The sequence below is a fragment of the Taudactylus pleione genome, unplaced genomic scaffold, assembly GCF_031769625.1.
Source record: "Taudactylus pleione unplaced genomic scaffold, aTauple2 ptg000064l, whole genome shotgun sequence".
Classification (NCBI taxonomy): domain Eukaryota; kingdom Metazoa; phylum Chordata; class Amphibia; order Anura; family Myobatrachidae; genus Taudactylus; species Taudactylus pleione.
In genome coordinates this window covers 2,240,995-2,266,729 of record NW_028284466.1, presented here as the reverse complement: position 1 = coordinate 2,266,729, position 25,735 = coordinate 2,240,995, and the positions used below count along the sequence as shown (strand labels likewise).

The following is a 25,735-nucleotide window of genomic DNA, read 5'->3' as shown; positions in this document are numbered from 1 at the left end:
TAGTGGGTTATAGATTTTATTTATATATTTTTGTAATTTTTTTTTTCATATTTGGAGCCGTCACGCCAAAGATGAAAGGAGGAAATTTCCTGTATGAAATTACAGTAATATCCCATCTGCCAGTTTAAATGTAAACACTTGAAGGATATATGTTTTGCGTTAGTGATATAATTTCTTGATCCATTTATATTCCGCTTTCCCTTTTAAATAGTCAGGATTAAGTCTATGCTTTTTGATGACTTTATGAAATTCTAGATTTTCTTTTCTGTATTAATGGAAAGGCTTTCGTGGCTGGTATTTTTATTTTCAAAGCCCAATATATGGTGGTGCCAACCCCTCCTGTGGAAAAACAAGGGCAGTGAAGCTTGTTCTCCTGTTTCTAAACTACAATGCACAGTTCTATTTTGCCACTAACTAGACTTTTCAGGTGTGGAACCATGTTTCGTTGAAATTACAGCCTAGATGTCCTATAGATAATGCTCTTGGTAAGGACTCAATTGTGAAATCTGCCAACTGGGACAAGTGCCAACATTTAGTGCTTTGCTCATGGTCTGTGAATCCAATCTTTAGGTACGGTGACCTTGTCAGTAGGGAGCGTTCCAAGGCTGCATATTGAAATACAGTATATTGTGGGGGTTTGAGGGATGTCGGTGGCAATGTTACTGAGGAGGAAAGTTTTGGCTACTCTCCATGGAATTGTGATCACATTGAAAGTACAGTATTGGAAATGGCTGAACTGTTGATTAAATACTGAGATGAGTAACTCTAAGCACTCTGTTGAATTGTATCCTCCATATTAATTCCAGATTGTAAAATATAAACATACAAGAGCCAAGCTGGAAAAGACAAAAAAAAATAGCCTATGGTATGCAGTCACCATGTCTCCGTTGACTATGGCGACCTACACATTGACGAATGCAGAAGGTCGACATTGATGTCGACATGGTTAAAATGTTGATATCATTAATGTCAACACCTGCAAAATATTGACATTGATAGAATATCAACATTAGAATGTTATAATTTTCTGTTAGGGACAGAATGGCCAGGATAGCAGTTTGTTGATATGGTGAATGTTGACGTGGTCAGTGTTGACGTTCTCATGACATAATGAATGCCAACATTGTGAATGTCTAATAAATATACTGAACCCCACTGTTTCTCACTCAATCCTCATGAAACCTTAACAGTGCATGTTTTCAAGGTATCCTCAGGAATTCATATCATCTGTAGATCTATTATGTTATTCAATTAACACATCTGTGTTCCAGCTAGATGATCTGAAGAACATGCACGATTTCCAGGTCGACCGCTTTTTGCATCTAAACCGTGTGCGTTTGGGCGCAGTAAGTAGTGGGTGTCTGCAGCACTTTGCACTCATTAGCATAGTAATTGAATATCACCGTTGGCGCCTGTTACTTACGCAATAAAACAATTGATTTCCCCCCATGGACTGGCTGCTGTTTTGGATATTGTCATCTATAGAAAGTGGTTAAAGGGAAAATATTTTAATTTCAGCATGTCTAGTAATTAACGGTCTACTTGATAAAGCTAATAGGAGTTAAAATTCAGCCATAACTGAAAACTCAGCTTACATGAATTGTAGTTTTGCCTGTTCTAGATTTTGGAATCCTCATTTTATAAAGAAACATTATAGCTAAAATGTGTTTCCCCTGTCCTACATAAACACTGTTATGCTATTAATGGTCTACCTGTGGTTCTCCAGAAATGATAAAGATATAACTTTTTTATCAATTCACTTCAATAGGGCACTGCTCTGCTTATTAAAATATGTAACATTGTTTTATGTGCACCCATGAAAGTACACACTATGTTAACAAGCACTATTAATAAGCAATATTATTAAAGAATTGACCAATTTCATGATAATCTGACCACTGTGGTGCGCTGTGACTGCAGTGAATTCTGCGTTATGTTGCTGCAAATCTGTTTAAATTTAACCTGTTTTATAGATTAAAACATGACCATGAACATTTTTTAATGATTAATGCCCATATTCCCCAAGTTAAGTGTTTTCAGACTTAGATGTTTTTAATCCTAACTGTTTTCCATATCCATTTTTAGTCGTCCTTCTGGTTGACTTGCTTTTTCCTAGTTAAACCATCTGCTCATGTCTAATTATACACAAGTTTGGTTACTTATTTTTCCATGTTATTTACTATTCTGGCTGGATTTAATGTTTACACTGTTGCCTCCACTGCACACTCTGAGCTGTCTGACAAACAGCAAGCAGTGCTCTCCCTGCAGCTCTTTATGTCCTTTTGTTGTTTGGATGCTAGAAAATCTACAGCAGTCAGTTCCGGTTTCCCATCTGCCAGAGCCAAGTGACATAGATGGGAGTTTCAAGTATTTTGAGTAGGTGTTTAAGATATCCGGCGTTCCATTTGTAGCTTGTAAAACCTAAATGACATGAATACAATTATGTTCTTGATTTGATGCAGAAGGATATATTTGAGAGTGATTCAATAAGTAAGGTAACAAGACACATGTATGTAATGCTCTCTATTTCATTCTAATTCCCCACCAGACCAGAGTAGGTAGACCACTGCTTCCCCTCACGGCCATTAGACTTCCCCTCATATCGGTCATACTGTCCCAACATCAGTTGTAAGATGGCGGGACTGGCAGAAACATGGTCAAACATTTGAGGTGCGTAGTGTAATCCGATTTCTGTGTCTAAAGGGCATATCAGCAGCTGAAATTCATCGCCAATTTGTGGAGGTGTATGGAGACAACGTCATGTCACGGAAACAGGTTAGGGTGTGGAGCACTGTCTTTGATAACAGCAGGACAGTCGTTCAAAATGAGTAGAATCCAGCCGGCCAAGCACGTCCACCACAGATGACAATTTGTGCCACATTGAAGGTCTGGTTCAGGAGGACAGATGCATACGAGGCGCTTCGAAGTAGCACCTGGGTGGAATGCGATTCTCAACTGACTTTGATGCTCAGCAAGCCATTATATCCTGGCTTCAGGCGCTTCGCAATGGTTTCTTCTATGCCAGGATAGATGCCTTGGTGTACTGTTGGAACAAATGCTTAGACTATGGGGACTATGTGGACAAATAATCTGTACAAAGGCCATACTATTGATTATACTTATATGTAGGAATCAAATGCAGGTTTTGTTACCTTATTTATTCATCCACCCTTGTAGAAGTTCTTAAAGGGTTTATTAAATTGTTTTATATGGCACACCGGCACCAAACTGAGCAACAGTTGATTTGGTTCATTGGGCGCTCATTGTGTTTGGGCACCTGAAATGCAATGAGGTAATGTTTTGAGGGTTTCTATCTGTGGAAGCCAGTGGGATAATTACAAAATGGACAAACTCCCCTGTTCATGATTAAAGAAATCATCAAAACATGAAATCCACAAAACATGGGTGGGACTTGAGGACTGTAGTTGAGAACCCCTGTTCTACTCAAAATATATGTGCTTGGCTCCGAAACTGTGGCCCGTGGGTGGGGACTGCACCTGCAGACTGTTTCAGCAGGGTGCTGCCAAAAGGGGCAGGGCGCATTCTGCCCTTTTGAAATCTGGCAGGGTGCGGCGCCCCGCTGAAACAGCCTAGCGGGAACCTTAACACCACCTTCCCAGGTGGGTTCCTGTTTATTGTTGGAAGGTTGAGTTGGATGCCCATTCTTTGGCTATAAAAGCAATCAGGGCTGTCGCCACCCTCAATGAATTTGTTTTAGCTTTGCAATGTTTTGGCTTTCTCTGATAACTGTCTGTCCCTTCTTTGCAACCAAACAGTAACATTAAATTATCAACAAATAGCTGACCTTTTCCGGCAAATTATGTCTTTAAGGCTTATTGTGTAAAGATGATCTATACGAGCTTGGGTGGATACGATTCTTCTTCATCTTTAATAAATCAGATACAGAACACAGCTGCATGCATTGTGACATTGGAGAGCGTAGGATATGAGTATAATGCACACTAGCATATTAAATGCTGCCTTGGAAAACAGCGGAACGTGAACCCGATTTGGCTTTCTAAGCCCAGAATTTAATTTCCAGGGAGTTGGAAAATGGTTCATTTTACAGTTCTATTTATGAAATGCTGCATTCCCTGAGTGCGCTGAGTTTAGCCCTTTGTCCGCAGCCAGTTTTAGTGTGAGAAAGACGAGGGGCCAATCTTCTGGGAAATGGTTGGGGACTTGAGAGTCTGCTTCTGAGGTTATCTTGTATCCTATTAATTGTGAGAAGAGGGACAAATCTCCCCTGATCTTATTTTGTGTACATTGTTTACTGTCACATACAGTTTGTTTCCACAGACAGGACTCTCTGTCTGTGGGAAATGTCAGAGGAGCTGAGATGGTGTTTTTCTTTCTTGTGACCCCAGCCTCTAGAAATCTGGCAAATCATTGCTTATTTGTTCATAGAAACCTGACTGTCTTCAGGCTTAGAATCTGTCAGTGTGCCATGGCTCTCCATTCCTGTGTCTCTGCTGTTCTCATAAATCTGTTTGTCATCAGTCTCCTCAGATTCTACGGACAGACCCTATAATTATTTATTTACGTAGCTGGTTTTTTTTTTTTTTTCAGGGTTTTTTTTTTTTTCTTCTCCCCCCCCCCCCCCCCCACCACTTTTGGCCTCTATTTTTCTATAGGACAGTCAAACGGTAATATGATATCAGTGTACATTTAACTTGCATGGATAAATAACGGGATGCGTGTTTGCTAAATATGGAAAATGCACTACAGTACATCAAAACAGAGAATCCTTTCACTCTCCTGCGGGAATGTCAAACTTGATTGACTCAGTGGTCTAAATCAAGTAGGTAAAACCCAGTGAAGGCTGCATTCCTCAAAGTGTTGCACACATACTGGGAGAAAAATACCGAATAGTTTAGTCCTCATCTTTAAACATTTTCTTATAGACTACTAGATTCATACTTTAATAGCTGCATAACTAAACTTCATTTGGACCCCATTTTTTTAAATAAACTCTTAAGAAAACTGATTAACTACAATAACAGTATCTAAAACAGGTGGTACAGAAGACTCTACACTGTTGGGGGGACTACACGGAGATATGGCTCAGGCCCCAGTGACCCATCTTTCCCAAGTTAGAGTTTCTTTAAATACAAGGAGTTCAGAAAGTCCCTCCACAGTGACTGTGTGCTAAGTGTGTGACTGTCCAAACTTCAAATGGGCAGCCAACTGCCAGAGAGTCCCGGCCGGCCATGTTTGGCAATGTTTGGGGTGATAGTTGGTGTGGCTCTCCTATTTGAGTTTTGGACTGTTCTGCAGCCCCACCTCTGGAACTGCCACTGACTGTCACATACTTCACACACAGTCACTGCCGAGGGACTTCCCGAACTTCCTGTATTATACCTCATAACCCCATAATCATCATGTATAGGAAAAATAATATATCTTATAATAAAGGCACACTAAAGGCAAAATTACAAAATATATGAACAAGCAAATGTTGGCAGTCATTGCAAGCCTTTTCCTATATCTCGAGACTTTTGACAGGAGTCAGTTATTTATTCCATCTGTCTATCATTCACCCCAATTACTTACATGACTGCCATCGCTGGTGGAGTTACGATAGTTCTCCGCCATCAATGTCTGAGAAAGTGTTGTAGTTTTTTCACCCCCTCCATTCAGGGGGCACATAGCTTAGCCCTGCCCACTTCCCTGATTGGCCCTCCACCTGCCGTTCTCCACAGTAGCAATGTCAACCATTGATGGATTCCCGTCCTTTGTTAACTCACTGATGGTTAGTCCACTGCAGGCCATCCCTAGTGTGTTCTCCCAAGATCCAGGTTCAGTAAACTTGGGGTCTGGCGGCTTGAGGATATGCATCATGTCATTAAGCTGTCTCAGCCCCTCCCCCCCACCCTGTGGCACAGGTCTTAATGATGTAAACCAAGTCACAATGCTACCCCACCCCGAACATATCTCTTGGACATTCCTTCCAGGGATCTCCCGGAGGTGAAGCATTTAACGTCTGCAAGTCTGCTCTTGTGCTACCCAGAACTTTTAGGCCAGGCATTTTGGTATTTGCCTGTTTGTGTGTCTAAAGTGACAATTTAACCTCAAATTCTGCTCAGGATCTTATGAAGTTTTATTTGACAAGCTGTAAAATCTGATTGGATGATTACTGGACTTAAACTAAGTTAATGAGTCACATGGAGCTTTGGCCTTCCATGTATGAGACCAAATTGGACTTAAGTTGGGAAGGTCTCCCTCGGGTTACAGATTTACTATCCTTCTCAGAACAGGTAGACTATGTAAGATTCTCTTCTGACCAACCTAGAATTAAATATATTTTCATAGCATAAACCTGGGTCAGAGCATACGTTCAGACCAAACAAACTTCTACATTTCATGCAGGGCAATAGATTTTTCCCTGTCTGCAAAGTTCATAAAAATAAAAAGATCCGATTCATATCCTTCTAAATATCAGTCTTTCAGCAGTCAGTTGTTTCAGGCTCCGTAGAGGATGGATGACACATTCTATTGAACATTCCTCTCTTGCTAAGCTAAATATCTAAATATTTATTTCATCCTTTATTTCCCATGTTGGGGGGGAACAAAAAATTGTTTCCTTTTTAAACGTTCATTAGACACATTGACCACTCACAGAGGTTTAGCTTGTTCTGACCTGGACTTGTAGCGGACTTCTATGTGCACGGACACAAAAGGAAGAAAGGAATTTCCGTGTCATAGCTAATTAGGTATGCCTGGATCTCCTATCATTTTTCTGCTCTGCTTCACAAAGTAATTAGACTTCCATTCTGCTGCAAGCGCTCTTTTTCAAGCACTGTGATCTAGAAAGAACATCTCTCCTGGTCAGTGCTCCAGTGGAATTCCATTCTCAATGTAAAACGAGATCTAGAATGTGTTTTTTTTTTTTTTTTTTTTTTTCTTCCATTTTGTGGAAAGTGTAATACTATCAAGGGGCTTTTTGTAGGTTTACAAAATGTAAAAAAGAATGGGAGATTTATTCTTAACGAGAGGTCACACAATTCATTTTCTTAGCTGTGTTAAGTTCAAAAGTTTTGTTTAAAGCAGTGGTTCCCAAACTGGTGTGCCTCAGAACACATGCAGGGTGCCTCAGGTTGGTTGTCCAGCACCAAATCAAATCATTTATGGTCAATGCAATGTAAATATGTGGACAAACAGAAGCACAAACCTGTCCACCACCACATAACTGAGTCTAAGAATGACAGGTAAGCACAATTTACTTCACTTTACTACTTTACTACATATATTTTGAATTTCTCAATATCGAACTTTTGGCTTAGGGGTGCCGTGAAAACAATGCTGTTACTCTAGAGCACCTTGCTTCAAAAAAGTTTTTGGGAACCACTGATTTAAAGAAATAATATAGCTTTTTAAGTTTTTTTTTTATTTTTTTATTTTTTCTTAATCTATAGTGTAACCGAGAACTGACAGTTTATTAAGGACTTTGGCTCGGCTCCTGAGGTTATATGCAAGTTTTGGTGTAATAATAAAAATATGTATTGATATGGATTGTTATGGTTTGTTGCCTTATGTGTTCACTGGAATTTGGACCACAAAATAGGTAGACTCCTGAGTCCTTCCCACTTCCACAATTAATGATGCGTTTCGTTGTGAGTAGTGTCATCATGGCCACAAATTGTGCCATTGTAAAGCAGGTGGCGGGAACATTGATACTGTTCAGTCCTACTCCTCTCCTACTCCTCTCTAACATGCTGTTCTCAATTGAAGTGTCCAGGGGACGGAGGAGATCTTCTAAAATTCCACCAAAGACTGCACCTATAAATCCATTCTCTTGAGAATGTGTGAGATATATATATATATATATATATATATATATATATATATATATATATATATATTTGCCCATTAAAGATAAAAGGCCTACATGGGAATGTTTACTGTTTTTTTGTTGTAAGACTGAGTGCCCATGCCAATTAAATAATTTTCACTTATCTTTGTGGCATGCAAGTGGAATTTGTATTATACCCTATAGCAGCAAATCAGAAACTAATTTTTATTGAACAGATTGCAGGACACGATTAATAGGTGGTATCTGATTGGATACAGTGGGTTACATTACATGATTGTGTTTGGCACCATTTTATGAAATACGTAATATTACAGTTGTGTATTAGCCTATCGCAAACCGTTCCAGCCACAATGCCCAACAACTGATCTGCCACATCAGTCAGATGCACGAGCATCAATAGTGGCATTTATATGGCCATATTTAGCCTTCATCTGACTGGAAGTACTGATGGACAATGGGTCAATGCTGATTAGGAGTATTTTTGGGCTTATGTATTCTGCATTTGTGCTGTGAATGAATGAAGTCTGAAATAGCCTATTTGGCATATATTGTTTCTGTAAGCTATTTGTGGTCCTCACATTGTAGTCTGTCTAAAAGCTGACTCTCCCTGAGCCTGCAGATCTCATAGTACGTTGAACTTCACCTTGCAAGACTCATGCAATAACTTTTGTAGTGTCAGCATTGGTGTTCTTCCAAAGCACCAAATAGAATAAACTTACAACAATCTCTTATTAAAAAATAACATATCTCCAGATGTGATCTTGCTGAGTGCGTTGGATTTCATGGGGCTCCAATAACTATGTGGTAGATGATGTATGGACAAGCAGTGGAAAATATACTCAGCAAATTGCCCTCCATAATGCCCTCACTTCTTACCTCCTCCAAAAACAGGTGTAATAATGTTCTGTGTGAGAGTTTCCAGAGCAGATGTGACTTGAGTGTATTTTGGGATGTTCTCTTCAGTGAGCCTTCCCTGCTTTTTATCTATTTGCTAATGCAGCATTTTTTGGATTTTGCAATTCTGAAACTGGTTCATAGAAAGATCATTTAGTTTTGGTCAACAGTGGCCAATTTGTGCTCTAAATAAAAATTGCAGTCTATTTGCTGAGCATTCTAGCACAATGCTAATGCATAATCGCAAACCACCATTTTAAAATGTCTTGTGTTTTTTATATATATTCATTAGTGTTCACTCTAGCTTCGGCGGCAGGCAGGGCGCCGGAGCTAGAAAGGGCACTTCCGCGTGCGCACCCGTAAAGGGGTAAAGGGGGCATGGTCATTGAAAAGGGGTGTGTCTATAAGACGCATCCCCTTTTCGTCAGTCTTGGGGGCGTGCCCGGCACTTACGGATACGCCGGTCAGCCCCCAAGCACTGGTGACAGGTAGAATAGATGCTGGGTGCACATTTCCCCAACTGTGGGACACTGCGTCCCGCAGGTGAAGACGGCACCCGCAGGCTGTCTTAGTGGGGTGCTGCGCAGTGAGGGCAGAGCGCTCCAGAAGGAGGGCAGGACGCAGCGCCCAGCTAAAATAGTTTAGCGAGAACGCTGAATATATATATATATATATATATATATATATATATATATTAATATTAGTGCAAATGAGACCAGCAGCACACTCTTGGTAGTAGCAACCATGCGGAGTGCAAACACATAATATGATATGTAATAAAGAAAGAAGGAGTCAGCACATCCATATCAATCCATAGGGCATATGCCCTTGATGAAGATGTCGGATTGACACCGAAACGGCTGTCGGGCGCTACACTCTGGAGGGAGGACTTGTGATGAGTATTTTCATGATTACCTGCTGTTTGTGCCATGATGAACTATTGCTATGACTTTGCTCACAAGCCCCTCAAATAACCTCGACATTTGTTCTATACTGGATTAATACATTTTCTATGGATTGATATGGATGTGCTGACTCCTTCTTTCTTTATTATATATATATATATATATATATATATATAATAATTATACACATACATAATATATGAATGTGTAGTTACAGCAAGCGCCTGGTGTGTTGCATGTCAATAATAAAGTGAAGCAACCATAAAAAATCTTTGTGAAAATAATTGTGTGTATAAGTGCAAACGTAGCAAGGATATTGTAAGTGTAGCTTTACACGAGTGACATTTTAAAACAATTTATTTAAGCTTAACCAACACAAAGTTGCTCAGTGGGCCTGTACACAATAATAGCACCAATGATAACTCTGTTGTGAAAATAATTGCTATAAAGTGCCGTGTGCTGTGCAAATATATACAATAAATATCTGAGTAGTTCATACAATAAATATCTCAAGTTAGAAGATACAAAGAAACTTGTTCCTTAAGCAACGTTTTGGGCTTTATTTGCCTGTCTTCAGGCTGAAGATGGGCAAATAAAGCCTGAAACGTTGCTTAAGGAACAAGTTTCTTTGTTTTGATTACTAACTCCGCCGAGTGCTGCACCTGGATATATGTAGAATGCTTGTTAGTAGCTGGCACCGCGGCATCACTGTACTGAGGACGGAGCATGCTGAGCCAAATGCAGTATGATAAAAAAAAAAAAGATAGATAGATAGATATATAGATATAGCGATAGATATATATAGATATATATATATATATAGATATATATATATATATATATATATATATATACACACTGTATATAATATACACGTGCCGGGAGGGAGCTCCCGGCACTATTCTATTCACTGCGATGTTAACTCTGATGGGAAGCAGCTAAGTCAGAGAATGCCAGTTCTCTCAACTTAACCTGGGTGTTTAGTCGCGAGAATCGGAATTCTCCAACTAAAGTGCCGGCAGTAAGGCTGTTAGTGCCGTGCTAAGCCGGAAAAACAGCCTCGCGGCCAGCAATTTAGTCTGATTTCTCCTTGCACCCTTAGGAGGATGCGAGAAGAAATCATTAGTCGGCCTAAACAGAGCACTGAATTGAATAGCTCCGTGTGCTCCCTCCTAGCGTTATTTTATTCCTGCTGAGTTTAATCGCCCCTATGAGATCTGATCTATGATACATTCTATGTATTTTTTGCTATAGCTGTAGGAACCAAAACAAAGGTTAAATTGTTGCTATTCACTTGTGTTCCTATCCTCTCAAAATTATGTTTAATTTTGGTTTAACTTCTAAAAGTTCCTATTTGGGTAAGGTTTATAACCTTTATGGAGTTAGTTTTCACAACGAAAGCATTATTGTAGTATTACTTATTAACATTTGTAGTTGTAATAAACATTGCGGGAAATTCTATTCCAAACATTGATGCCTTCCCGGAATGACACGTCATCCTACCGCCATCACAAGTTTTTTCACACCTCACAGATATGCGAGGGGGAATTTGCAATACCGGCACATCCGGGCATTGCGTCACTGGTAGGACATTTACTGAGCAGTATGCAATATAACTTAGAAACCAGATAGACCCTTTCCTTCATTCTGTAACTTATACTGGACATGCTAAAGCGAATTGCTGTCTAGTTGCTGTGGTTCAGTGTAAATTTGCACCTAAATGCAAATTAATGCGTAATGGAGGTAGTCTACTTTTTATGTAGGCTGAATTAATTTTAATGACCATGAAACCTTTCAATTGAGTAGGCCTTTTGTAATTACTGTAGATCCATGCCTCTGCGATGTCAATGGCTCAGTCTACTGCGTGCATCAATGTGTACACTTTAACTTGGATAATCCTTTTAAAGCCAGGTTAAACATTACCAAAAATATTTGTTATTATTTTCACTGAGACTGGTCTGGAGAGCATAATATGAGCATGATTTGTAGAGGTATTTTAAGTCTGGTGAATCCTAGGATTGTGGGATTGTAGATGGCAATCGGGTACAACGACTATAGCATGTTATTGGGGAACCCATCTCTCTGTATTGGCCTAATGTGTAAGCAGTAAAGGATGACTGTATAAAAATCATTGTTGATGCTAGGAAGTCTGCTTGCAATGCTCACCACCATTCTCTATAGATACCATTGTTTGTCTTACACAATAATCCCTTTATATTCTTTGAAATATATCTTGGAGGTGCGGCCTCATGCCAAGTAGTTTTTGCAATGTCACTGGATGGGGTATGGTGTCATTTAGGGAGTGGTCAAGATGGGAAAGGAGTGAAAATATGATAAAGCTGGTAAAGAGGTTGGCTCATAGCTTTGCATATTAAATGATGTCTAAAATTATCCATACTCTGATGCGTGACAAAAACAAGCAAAAACTTTTCCACAGTTAAAGTCCCATTGTTCGTCCCAGAATCCGGGATTTGGGAGTACACCTGCGTGTACTTTGTAAGTGTCAGCAACACAGAGTTTATCAGCCACACCTGAATTTGGAGAATTTAACACTCATTGTGGCACCATGCCAGGCACAGGAATCGATGGACGTGTATATAGCAAGAGAGTGAGCACTTGAGAGAAGTACAGTGCCTTGCAAAAGTATTCACCCCCCTTTGCATTTTTCATGTTTTGTTGCCTCACAACCTGGAATTAAAATGGATTGTTTGAAGGTGTGCATCATTTAATTCATAGAACATGCCTAGAACTGTGAAGTTGTGGGTTTTTTTTTATATTGTGAATCAAACAACATTTGGGACAACATAACAAAAAACGTCAGCGGGCATAACTATTCACCCCCCTGAAGTCTGTACTTTGTCGAGCCACCTTTTGCGGCAATTACAGCTGCAAGTCGCTTTGGATAAGTCTCTATGAGCTTGCCACATCTTGCCCCTGGGATTTTTGCCCAATCCTCAAGGCAAAACTGCTCCAGCTCCTTCATGTTGGATGGTTTCCGCTTGTGAACAGCAATCTTCAAGTCTGACCACAGATTCTCAATTGGATTGAGATCTGGGCTTTGACTAGGCCATTCCAACACATTTAAATGTTTCCCCTTATACCACTTGAGTGTTGCTTTAGTGTATGCTTCGGGTCATTGTCCTGCTGGAAGGTGAACCTCAGTCCCAGTCTCAAATCACAGGCAGGCTGAAACAGGTTTTTCTCAAGAATATCCCTGTATTTAGCACCATCCATCTTTCCCTCGACTCAAATCAGTTTCCCAGTCCCTGCTGCTGAAAAACATCCCCACAGCTTGATGCTGCCACCACCATGTTTCACTGTGTGGATGGTGTTCTTGGGGTGATGGGATGTGTTGGGTTTGCACCAGACATAGCGTTTTCCTTGGTGGTGGAAAAGTTAAATTTTTATCTAATCTGACCAGCGCACCTTCCTCCATACATTTGGGGAGTCGCCCACATGCCTTTTGGCAAACTCAAATTGTGTCTTCTTATTTTTATCACTAATTAATAGCTTTTTTCTGACACCACTTCCATAAAGCCCAGCTCTATGGAGTGTACGGCTTATTGTGGTCACATGCACAGATACACCAGTCTCTGCTGTTGAACTCTGCAGCTCCTTCAGGGTTACTTTTGGTCTCTGTGATGCCGCTCTGATTAATGCCCTCCTTGCCCGGTCTGTGAGTTTTGGTGGGCGGCCCTCTCTTGGCAGGTTTGTTGTGGTACCATGTTCTTTCCATTTGATGATGATGGATTTGATGGTGCTTCGGGGGATCATCAAAGTTTTGGATATTTTTTTTTATAACCCAACCTAGAATTGTACTTCTCATTAACTTTGTGGTGTTGCAGCCTCTGGGGCCTTTCAGAAAAGGTGTGTCTAAACTGACAGATCATGTGACACTTAGATTTCACACAGGTGGACTTCTTTTCACTAATTATGTGACTTCTGAAGGTAATTGGTTGCACCAGAACTTTTGAGGAGCTTCATAGCAAACGGGGTGATTACATATGCACATGCCAATTTTCAGACTTTTATTTATATATATTTTTCTCATTTCACTTCACCAAATTAGACTATTTGTGCAGATCCATCTCATAAAATTCAGATTAAAAAAATACAAAAAATTACAGATTGTAATGTAACAAAAGAGATCAAAAACCAAGGGAGTGAATACTTTTGCAAGGCACTGTATATGTTTCATACCTTTATTAATATCGTAATTACAATAGGATCAGTTCAGTAGGAAAAGTCATGTCAGTGTATTGGAGTCAGCTGGCCAGAACCTCGTGTACTCCTCAGCTATGCATTTCAGAATACTTAAACGCATAGGAAAGGAGAACACAAGCACTTGGTCTCTTCAGCAATGTTAGTGTTTTGGAGTCCTATTTCTCTCAAAGAGGAAACAATTATATTTTTTATCTCCCCTCAGAAATCGGGGTAAACGATCCCTCCTTTTGACATCCATCCCCAGATGCCAGACGTTGCCTTACCATAAAGCAAGGGTTAGAGTGCCGATGGGTCTTAATGCACCCTTTAATCACTTTCCAAATTGGACATCTGTTTTCAGCAAATTTATCTTGTGCCTCTAAGATTAGCGGAACATTCGTTCACCACTTTCAAAGTGATTGAAAGCAGCGCTTAGGCAGCTGAGCTGTCTATTTACCGAGGAGCCATTGTAGCCTTATATTTAATTAATCTCTGTATTCATAGCACTGTGCTTGGGATGATGAATCATAATAAGTAACCAGTGTCATGGACATTTTTTAAATCAACAATTCTGTACAAGTCTGTCCTTTCATGAGCCTACACTCGCTAAGCCAACCTAATGAACCCGGAAAAATGCATACAAGCCGCATCATGATTGGTTGTCATCCTGGAACCTCTCTGTACAATAATGTTCTTATTAGTATACAGAAAAATAGAGTATATTTAGTAATGTAGAATTCATAAACTTTTTTTTTGTTTGCACACATCCACTATTTTATTTATTATGTTAGTCATTTTTGTAGCACCTACATATATTGTGCAGTATAATGTTCTAATCATTTGTATCAGTCCCTGTCCCAGTAGAGCTTACAATCTGTATTCCTTACCACGCGGACACATTAAAGCTGGACACACGTTACACGATGTGTACCCAGCACAACATCGCCGGCAATGGGACCCTGCATGCGGCAAGTGCATACACACTTTTTGCGATGTCGGGTCCAACACTAGGGGAGCTACATGTCATGCTGCATTCTGCAGCCTAGCATCATTAGCTACATCCCCCATCGGCTCTTCAGCAGGGCTGACGGCCGATGTCGCTAGCAACCCGAGGGAGCACGCATATCATGGGTGCACACTAGACTGTGTACCCGATATATCGCTCCAATACGCGGGATCGAACAACATATCCTCTATTGTGTACCCAGCTTAAGGTTCATTTTGTTGCCAGCCAATTAACTTACTAGTATGTCCTTTGGAAAGTTAGGAAACCTACACAAAAACAAGGAGAACATATAAAATCCGCACAGATATAGCCATGGTTTGAGTCAAATCCATGATCCCAAATTATTGCATCAGTGGTAACCAAAGTGTATCTATTAGTGGTTTTTGTTTTGTGTCTGTTCTGGCCTTGATGTCTATTGATTAAATGAAATGCTTTTGAAAACATAACAGTGTATGTTTCACTGGTAAAGAATACATTGGGCTCATAAGTATGGACTGTTGGAGACCTCTCTTTAAAAAAAGAATATACACAACAGTTCTTTGCAGTTTGGGACAGTTTTAATTACATACAATCTGGGAACCCTTTTGGTATAAAACTTGAATGTACTCGCCATAGCCCTATAGTGCTTGCTTTTGTATCCCTTTTTCCTGGTGTCCTGGTGCCTCATCCTTGCTTCCTGTAACATACTGCTTCCCCATCTATTTTTGTCATTTATGCTATGTTGCCAATTTTTTACTTTTTATGCTGCGAGCGCTAGTTTCTAATAATTTTCTCCATTTTTGCTACTTAATGTATGCATAGAGCTCTAATAAAGTATGTTTAAAAAAAAAAAAAAAATTATAGTGTTAGCTGGAAATGATACTACACTAGTAAGGAGACCCAGCATATGCCAGATCACCTCAGTCTCCCCACTGCTCCACTCTGTCTTGCCCCCTCCTTCAGCTGCATACTTATATGTTCCCAATAGGACCTCCTATTCCCCGGCTAGGCCTTTCCTGTTGCTCTAGCAGTGAGAGACGTTGGAGGGGCGACATGTATGTTGGAGACTGGGCAGACCTTAGAGAATCATAAGTGAGAGATGTGAAAACTACTATGTATATAAAAGCTATTATGTCTAATCTGAGTACTGTAGTTTTGTGTGGGCTAAACTCTATCAGTCTCTCCCAAAAATAGTTCTATTTCTTTTCACTCTACATAAGGAAACGCAGCATATGTTGCTTACCATAAACAAAATAATTCCTCATTCCCCTTTCCCAGCCAGTAACTAGTTCACTGAAAGCCTTTCTTGTGTGCCGGAGAAATATGGTGGTTGCGGTAACCGTGCAAATCGCTTCTAATGCTGTCCTGGACCAGTGCTTTTTCTAAAGTGTTTGTATTGGCTGCTTATTCACGAAATATGGATGATACAGCATTTAGGAGAGGGTGTTGCTAGTAACATCCAGCTGATATATCACTTTATTAAATACTAATTCAGCCAAAACATACATCCCAGCTTTTGAGTGCCTTTATTATTGCAGCACTCTGAAAATAATCTGTCTGGTGGTTTTTAATGTATTCTTCTTTGGCTTTCCCTTGGAAAATGAGAATTTCTAAATCCTTCAGAACACATAGCAGCTCGAGTTACTGGCCCAAGAGAGAGACTTTTCCCAAAGAGTCGGGTTTCTTTGAACAGTGTCATTTTGTATCAGACAATTAATATTGTAATTGCCCAGGGAGTTGATTAGACCAATGAAGCTGTTCTTATAATAGAAAGTGGTTTGTCGGGGTTGAGGGAAGAAGCTTAACACTGTTCACTTGGAAAACTCCGTTGTTTTCCACAATTGCACAGCTGTGGGATCAGGTTTACAGTTATTCACTTGCCCCAGAGTCAGATGTCTCTTAAACAATGCTTAACAACTATATCCTATTCATGAGGACAAATTGCACTTGTAGATAATGCTCATTTATTTATTTAATCATTAATGTAAGTTTTTTGTATTTTTCCACCCTACTCCTTTTTTTTTTTTTTTTTTTTTTTTTTGTGGCAATTACACAGCCCAACAAAAAAAATCCTTTTATCGTTAAGGACATTTGAAAAAATTTAAGGTATTTTGGGGTTGCGGAGTTTAACTTTTTTTAAAAAATGGCTTTAGTTCATAATGGATACCCTCAAGTGCCGCTACTTACCTCTGGAACTCTCTCCCCATCTCTTCACTACAAAACTTCACACGGGCTCTCAAGACCCACTTCTTCATCAAAGTCATTCAGCTCTTATCGTAACCCACTGCCCCATGCTCCTTGCTCACTCTCTCCCCCCTCTGTGGTCACCCCTGTCTACCCATCCCCTCCTAGAATGTAAGCTCTCATAAGCAGGGCCCTTTTCCCTCATGTGCTTTTCCCATTACTTATTCTATCATATATTCCATACTGCCCACAATGGCACCTAACCCTTGGTATCTCCTGCTTACTTGAGTATTATGACCGCTAATGCAGCAATGGTTTTATAATTCATGTACTTGTCCTGCAACCTCCTTGAACTTTAAGTCACTTGTTTATTGTCTTGATCATTCTGTGTATGTACTTTGTAAAGAGCTGTGGACCCCTTGTGGCACCATATAGATAGTAGAGATGTGCGCCGACCATTTTTGCCGAATTTGGATTTGGTTCTAATTCTTGTCCGGATTTGGATTTGCCAAACTGCGGTGACTGGCTTTGGATTTGGAGTTTTTTTACAAAAATTGACAAAAAAAGCTAAAATCACATAAATTGGTCTGTTTTTTTTTTTTTCTTCCTAGGGTATTATTAACCTCAATAACATTAATTTCCAGTCAATTTAGAACACTTCACAGCTTATAATATTGTTTTCAACATTATTGGCCAAAGGTTGCAGTGAGCTGACTGGTTACTAAGTGACAAAGCAGCGGCACAACGACACAGACACCACAGTATAAAGCACATCTATGACACATTGCCACACAGCAGTGGCAGAAATGAAAAGTAGTGCACCCAACCAGTGGGGTACGGCCAGCAGAATCACAGTACTTGTTTACAAAGTAGGCTACGGCCCAAGGAGTCACAGTGCACAATCTTATTCACATTATACCGCACATAGTGCCCCTGATTCACATTACACCATAAAGTAGTGTCTCTTATTTATGTTACGACACACAGTAGTGCCCCTTTTGCACAATGCCCACAGTAGTGACCCTTTTACACAATGCCCACAGTAGTGACCCTTTTACACAATGCCCACAGTAGTGACCCTTTTACACAATGCCCACAGTAATGACCCTTTTACACAATGCCCACAGTAATGACCCTTTTACACAATGCCCATAGTAGTGACCCTTTTACACACTGGCCACAGTAGTGACCCTTTTACACAATGCCCACAGTAGTGACCCTTTTACACAATGCCCACAGTAGTGACCCTTTTACACAATGCCCACAGTAGTGACCCTTTTACACAATGCCCACAGTAGTGACCCTTTTACACAATGCCCACAGTAGTGACCCTTTTACACAATGCCCACAGTAGTGACCCTTTTACACAATGCCCACAGTAGTGACCCTTTTACACAATGCCCACAGTAGTGACCCTTTTACACAAAGCCCACAGTAGTAATGCCCCTTATACACAATGCCCAAAGTAGTGACCCTTTTACACAAAGCCCACAGTAGTAATGCCCCTTATACAATGCCCACAGCAATGGTGTCCCTTACACAATGCCCCCAGCAGTGGTGTCCCTTACACAGTGCCCCCAGCAGTGGTGTCCCTTACCCAGTGCCCCCAGCAGTGGTGTCCCTTACCCAGTGCCCCCAGCAGTGGTGTCCCTTACCCAGTGCCCCCAGCAGTGGTGTCCCTTACACAGTGCCCCCAGCAGTGGTGTCCCTTACACAGTGCCCCCAGCAGTGGTGTCCCTTACACAGTGCCCCCAGCAGTGGTGTGCCTTACACAGTGCCCCCAGCAGTGGTGTGCCTTACACAGTGCCCCCAGCAGTGGTGTGCCTTACACAGTGCCCCCAGCAGTGGTGTGCCTTACACAGTGCCCCCAGCAGTGGTGTGCCTTACACAGTGCCCCCAGCAGTGGTGTGCCTTACACAGTGCCCCCAGCAGTGGTGTGCCTTACACAATGCCCCCAGCAGTGGTGTGCCTTACACAATGCCCCCAGCAGTGGTGTGCCTTACACAATGCCCCCAGCAGTGGTGTGCCTTACACAATGCCCCCAGCAGTGGTGTGCCTTACACAATGCCCCCAGCAGTGGTGTGCCTTACACAATGCCCCCAGCAGTGGAGCCCCCTATGCAGTCCCCTTAGTAGTAGTAGTAGTAGTAGGCCCCTCCATTAGCAGGCCCCCATACACACGAAAAAAAAAATGACCTGTATCCCCGCTCCAGCCGCCGTCCGCTCTGCTGCCACGCGGAGAGGAGGGAGCCGGAAGACGGAGCTCCTGAGTGAGCTCCAGCCGGCTCCCTCCGTGCAGCAGCCAATGAGAGTCTGTGTGACTCTCATTGGCTGCTGTAACAAACACACAGCTGCCGCTGGCGGCTGTGTGTTTGTTCTGTGTAGAGCAGACCTCAATCACAGCGGTCTGCCCTACACTCGAGGAGCCCTGATGTCGGATTCTCTAGCGAGAATCCGACATCAGGCGGCCGCCGTTCGGCCCCCGAACGGGGATCCGAGTCAGGCGGGGAACTCTGATCCCCTATGTTGGGAGCGGTTTGGATTGCACAGAATCCGAACCGCTCATCTCTAATAGCTAGATAGATGATGATATTTCTAATTAGGGAACTTGGCCATGAAGCATGCACATGGGAATCTTCATTCCAGAAGGTGAGACACTTGAATATTCTAGGTGTTCACTTTGTGATCATTCTAGAATAGTTCCCCTCCGTTTATAAGTGATCAGCCGCCTAACCAACAGTCAGTTGAGAATGATCTAATGTGTTTTTCTTATTTCTTATCCGTGTGTCTGAAAAATTAGAGCCAATCTAGCAAATCCGATGTCCTATTCGGAATCGGCTTTAATATATGGCATATATATATTTTTTTTAATAGGTTCTGCCCCCAACAAATTTTCAGAACATGCTAATCTTGTTTTAAGGTACTCCAGTTTATGCTGTGACAGACATTATAAAAGCGATACCTTTCTGACAACTGAAAGTTTTATTTGAATGCAATTTATCTGCATTTCAAACTTTTTTTTTTTTTTTCACTTTCCTTTTAAAAAGTATATAGTTTAGCTTCTGACTTTGCGAAACATCTTGCATTTATTGGCAATAGCAACAGTTTATCAGCTCGCATCCATTCTCTTGCTGGTGGTGGGTCCCATACAAGAGTGGCCTTTGAAGTACTTTGTTCCTTTTAGTTTCATCATTATTTATTTTTTATTTTTTTTACCAGCTCATAAATGTTTTCATGTTTATGGTTTGGTCAAGATGGAGTGTAAGAAGTTTATTTGGTTGTAATGCACCTGGGTCTGATTACACTGGCAAAGCATGTTAAGTAGTCAGTCGGTAATGGACTCAGGGAACATTTACCAATTGGTTCATACTGTAAATAGCAACTCGGATATAAAATACCCCTGAGTGTACACAGAGCATTTGGTAGCAGTGTGGCTGTTCTATTCTGACCTGGACACTATTTGTGGTAAAGTTTGTGTTAGTGTTTCCATTCATTTCAGGTGCTCCGGTTTCTTCTCCAGTCCAAAATCTTGGTTGTTTAATCTTAGCTTGTGTGTTTGGTAGAGAATGTAATCTAAATTCCATTTGGGCAAGGGCAAATATCATGGAACACCAAGCAGTTCTCCCCTTGCAAATTGGCCTTACCAATACACTGGTGCTATATAAATGAGATGTAGTTATCATCCTGGTGATTGGGATGCTAGTGCTCAGAATACCGGCATGGGAATCCCGACAGCAGTCAGAATCCTGGCTTCGGCATACCCGACTGTAAGGGTTAGGTGTAGGGTTAGGCAGTAGGGGGAGGGGGAGGGTTAGGCTGTGGGGTGTGTGGTCAGGGTTAGGCTGTGGGAAAGGTGGATTAGGGGGAGGTTAGGCTACTTACCTTCAGGAGTCGGGTTTCTGACTGTTGGGATGCCGCTGTCTGTATTCTGACCGCCGGGATCCCGTACCCAACCCATATAAATGTTAGTTAAAATAAATGATCCTCTTTAAAGTGGTGTTGGTGCTGTATAAATAATAAATAATATAACTAGGAACCTTCATCTCCCACTACCAGATGTACCTCTGGTCTGTCCAATCACACTGAGACAATGATTGTGTCTGATCGCTGCAAACGATGTGTTTGGGGTTTGTAGCTACTTCACTTAATATTGTGCAACATATCAAACAATTCATTTGTGGTTGTTCACATGCTAGAAAGGATGTTGCTATCATTGTTCATTCCAATGACATTTGTTCCAAGTCATTCCACATCATCAAAGGCAATAATGTTCTTCACTATTGTAGCCTTACATGACCTCAAAGCCACCAATGGAGGATGTCTGTTTACATTGCTTCTATTACTATGGATATGTTTTATCTTACTCTGTTTGATCTGTTTTACCTTAATCACTCACCATCATTTCTTGTCCATATAATGGTAGATTGCTGTAAACGATTCTGGGATGTGTCCTTTAGTGGTTAGCCCGTCTGTAAACAGGGAAGACAGTGTACTTCTTGGTTAAGAATTTTGTTTTGTTTTTAAACTTCAGCTATTAAACAGTTACATAGGTCTCAAGCTTTGAACATAGACACCAATTCATTAGGTGGTTTCATTTCCTGCCTTTTATTTTATTTTTTTCACAACAAAGAAGATTCTGGTTGAACTATTGATCCCTATGATTTATATGGGGGATGCTTAACTGAAAGTAACTTCTATTTACATATTTTCTCTTCAGAGTCTGTCTAGTATTGTCTCTGCATTGATTTGTGTGGGGCCCTTGCCATCCTCATGGCTATGTCTTGGCCTCTCTCTTTACATCTCTTCTCTTGGGAAATCATATTCTCCTTTAGCCTCCCCTACCACTCTATGCTGATGATACTCCATGAATCCTCTCTGATGTCCTCTCTCCAACTGCCATCTGCACCTGGCTGTACTAACTCTATTTCTAATTCAACATATCCAAAATCGAACTTCTCTTCCCTTCTCCAAGCGTCTCCTCCCCTCCTTTTATCTCTCAGTTGACAACTTCACAATATCTCCTGGTCTCTCCATTTCCTCCAGAATTCAGTTCAAATTGCTGACCCTCACTTACAAAGCTCTACCTTATCCTTGTCTTTGGTACATCTCTGACCTTGTCACAAGATACTCTAGCATCCCCTTGCTCTGTCTGACTTCCACTTCTCCTACCTCCTGAATGCACTCCCACTTTTAAGACTTCCAAAACAATTGAATCCCCCCTTCATCTTTAAGTTCTCTCACCAGAGATTACTCCCTCTGCACCTCCAACTTACTCCCTTGCTCATTCCTCCATCTGTTTTCCCCTTGCTCTAGATTAGGTGTAGGCAAAAAATATATATATATTTATATATACACATACAAAAATATATATATCCATTCTCTCTCTCTCTCTCTCTCTCTCTCTCTCTCCAAAACAATTGAATCCCCCCTTCATCTTTAAGTTCTCTCACCAGAGATTACTCCCTCTGCACCTCCAACTTACTCCCTTGCTCATTCCTCCATCTGTTTTCCCCTTGCTCTAGATTAGGTGTAGGCAAAAAATATATATATATTTATATATACACATACAAATATATATATATCCATTCTCTCTCTCTCTCTCTCTCTCTCTCTCTCTCTCTCTCTCTCTCTCTCTCTCTCTCTCTCTCTCTCTCTCTCTCTCTCTCTCTCTCTCTCTCTCTCTCTCTCTCTCTCTCTCTCTCTCTCTCTCTCCCCCTCCCTCCCTCCCTCCCTTCTTCCCCCCTCCCTTTAGTTTTAGTGATATCCATGCTTAAGCATAGATGGTTAAATCAAAATAACTGAGGTACAAATTAATTCACCTGTGCTAAAGTATGGCTATCCTTAAAACATGGACTGTTAGTGTGCCTTGAGGACCGTGGTTGGGAACCCCTGATGTAGAGGTTAGTGCAATTTTTTTTTTTTTATTCTAAAAAACATTTAGTCAGTGCTGTTTTAAGAGAAATATTGTGGAAGCAGGGTGGGTCTTGAGCACAAATGAGCAGTAACTTGGTTCAAGCAAATTTTGTATTACAAGTAAGCATGATTTTTCCATGTGTTTCAGGTGACCATCTGAAGGTCTGCTCGCAGGGGCACACGTGCTGCTCCCAGGCCATGGAAGAGAAGTACAATCAACAGAGTAAACATGACTTCAAGGCTGCTGTCACTGAACCATGTAGTAATATGCAGAATATTTTTGCTTCCAGATACAGCAAGTTTGATGGTAAGTAACTTACAATTTAAATGTAAGCATGTTGTTGATCTTTATGTGCAGTTTCCACTTCAGGAGATTTGAACATGTTGCCATAATTTGTGTCCTAATTTGAAATATACTTGTTGCCTACACACAGTAAAAGCAGCAATTATACGCCTTAGGCCTAAGTGATGTCACTAGAGGATTCACAGTCTACATTATTAAATACTGATTCCCTTCACAAAATGGCTGCCTACGGGTAAGTCTGACAGGAATGCTTTAAGAAATAGTTTTTATATGCTGATGGGTTTTTTTAGGTTAGTTTTCCTCCTGTCTATTTCATATTACATTTTTTATTTTACGTTCACGTCCTTTTGCCAGTACCAGAGCATATCCGAATTATCTGTTGCACCCAGACATCATTTTTATATTTATAGTCTTCTCTCTCAGCTCAGGAATGTGTGCCATCTAACACTCACAAATATAAAAAAAAACCTTAACATTTTCCTTGTGGATGTTTTGTCTTTGTTCCATGTTTGTGTTGTGTGTGTTTTTTTTTTTTAAAGACCTGCACAGCCACCTATTATTATTTAGATAGTTTATATTGTGCTCTGATCCAGGGTTTTTTTTATCAAAGCTTGGAGAGCGATTGAATTGTGAGAGATAAAGTACCAACCATTCGGCTCCTGTCATTTTTCAAACAGTCTAAAATGTAAATTAGAAGCTGATTGGTACTTTCACAATTTTATTTCTCTCCAAGCTTTGATAAATACTCCCCTAAGTGTTTGAAACATTTTAATTGGCTGTGCACACATAATAGCACACACACTTCTGCAAAACATCAAATCCATGGTTTTATGTCATTGGAAAGATTGATAGCAGGAGCAAAATAAATGGCAAAACATTTTTTAAAGTAAAGCTGGGTACACAGACTATTTTTATATCGCCAAAATCGTCTGTGTACCCACTGTCGGCCATTGGCGCTCCCATTTGGGCGTCAGCCGCATCATTAGGTTGGCCCTACATGCAGCTCAACTTGACTATGCGGCTTATGACCCCATGTAGCGGGATGCGTCAGGGGCTTACATATTGGGCGGTTGGGCACCGGATCATCTAATGTGTATCGGCCACCCGATGGCTTGTCGGAGGGAGGGGTCGCCCGTTGCATCGCTGGGTACGCACATTGTTTAATGTGTACCCGGCTGTAGTGTTGCACAGTTTACATCCACACTTCTGTCACCTACCATGTAGCTAATTGCAGGCAGAGGGACGCCCCCTACAGTGTGGGAGCTGAAATGCATAATTTATGTGAAGAGAGGTGCTGCAGCTTGCATTATAGGGCAGTGTTATCCATCCACTTCAAATGAGCGGCATTGACTTATGGTGTGTACACACTACACAATATGCTCCATGAGCGATATCGTGTAGTGTGTCCCCGGCAGGCTGTGCTCAATGTCGTTCATGACATTGAGCACAGCCGCTGAACGATATCATTAACGATATCGTTCAGCGCCGTGCTCTCTCCCCCATTCCCCAGGACATGCAGCAACCTGACGAGATCGTCAGGTTGGCCTGCATGTCAGCCCGATGAACAATGATGACAAACGACCCGCGGGAACGCGCGTCGTCATCGTTCATCGTTTTGGGGTTAAAAATGGACGATAAAGTGGACAACTGAACGATAACGATATCGCACCTTTAGATAGATGTCCCTTCCCCATATAATATATGAAGGAAGGTGCAGACGTATTGGTGATAGCTCCCAAAACTGAACACACTTTTAAAATGTGTTATTAAAGGGTAAAAACAAACAAATTAAAAATCACACCTTTGCCATTTGTATTTTGCAGTACTATGTCAATTTGGAGAACTCATATGTGTATACAAATATTCTTGGTTAACTTTTCCAGTTGTAACTGTTCAGCACATTTACATGACAGGATTGAATGTGGTTAGGGTCACGGGTATCTCAAAGAGGTCTATATTCACAGGGGGTATTGCATCGGCATGAGGAGTGTCACCCCGCAGTGCTTTCAGCAGTTCATGTCTGCAGCTGGATTGTTTAATGATAAATGCTTTGATAATAATTGTGGTCGTTTTAATACACACCAAGTGGAATAACAATACAAAGAGTAAAATTGATTCTGTAGCGCTCATAGAGTTCTGGTATTTGATTTTAGTTTTGGTTTTCTATTAAAGTTCTTTGAGGCCTTGCAGTGCCTCACCCTTCTAGCCCTGAGCTTATTTCCGCCAGCTGTTTTTAGTATTTTTTATTTAAAGAAAAAAAAAAAAAAAAGACTCTGCCATATGCTCAACATATTGTATAGTATTACATTTATTTCTTAACAGCTCCAATGGTTGTTATTTTGTCACTTTTACAAGCATACAAGGTGTGCCCATTGCAGGGTTACGTCCCGGAATAGGAGAACTAATGGATGTAATCAGTTTTCTCTCTACTGGCCCTTTAAGAGTTTTTGGAGTTTGTTGTTATTTATCCCTTAATTACTACTAATGCTGGCCATACACGCTACAATTATCGGGGCGATCCGACTGATGTCGGCG

General features: G+C 41.0%; 1 protein-coding gene across 1 annotated transcript in view; it reads left to right on the top strand.

The window, feature by feature from the left end:
- GPC4 (glypican 4) overlaps positions 1-25,735 on the top strand; it is a 118,386-nt gene that overhangs the window by 30,490 nt on the left and 62,161 nt on the right. The window contains exon 2 of the mRNA XM_088465746.1: positions 23,045-23,203. Within this exon, the coding sequence (XP_088321872.1) occupies positions 23,045-23,203 (159 nt within the window). The remainder of the gene's footprint in view (positions 1-23,044; positions 23,204-25,735) is intronic.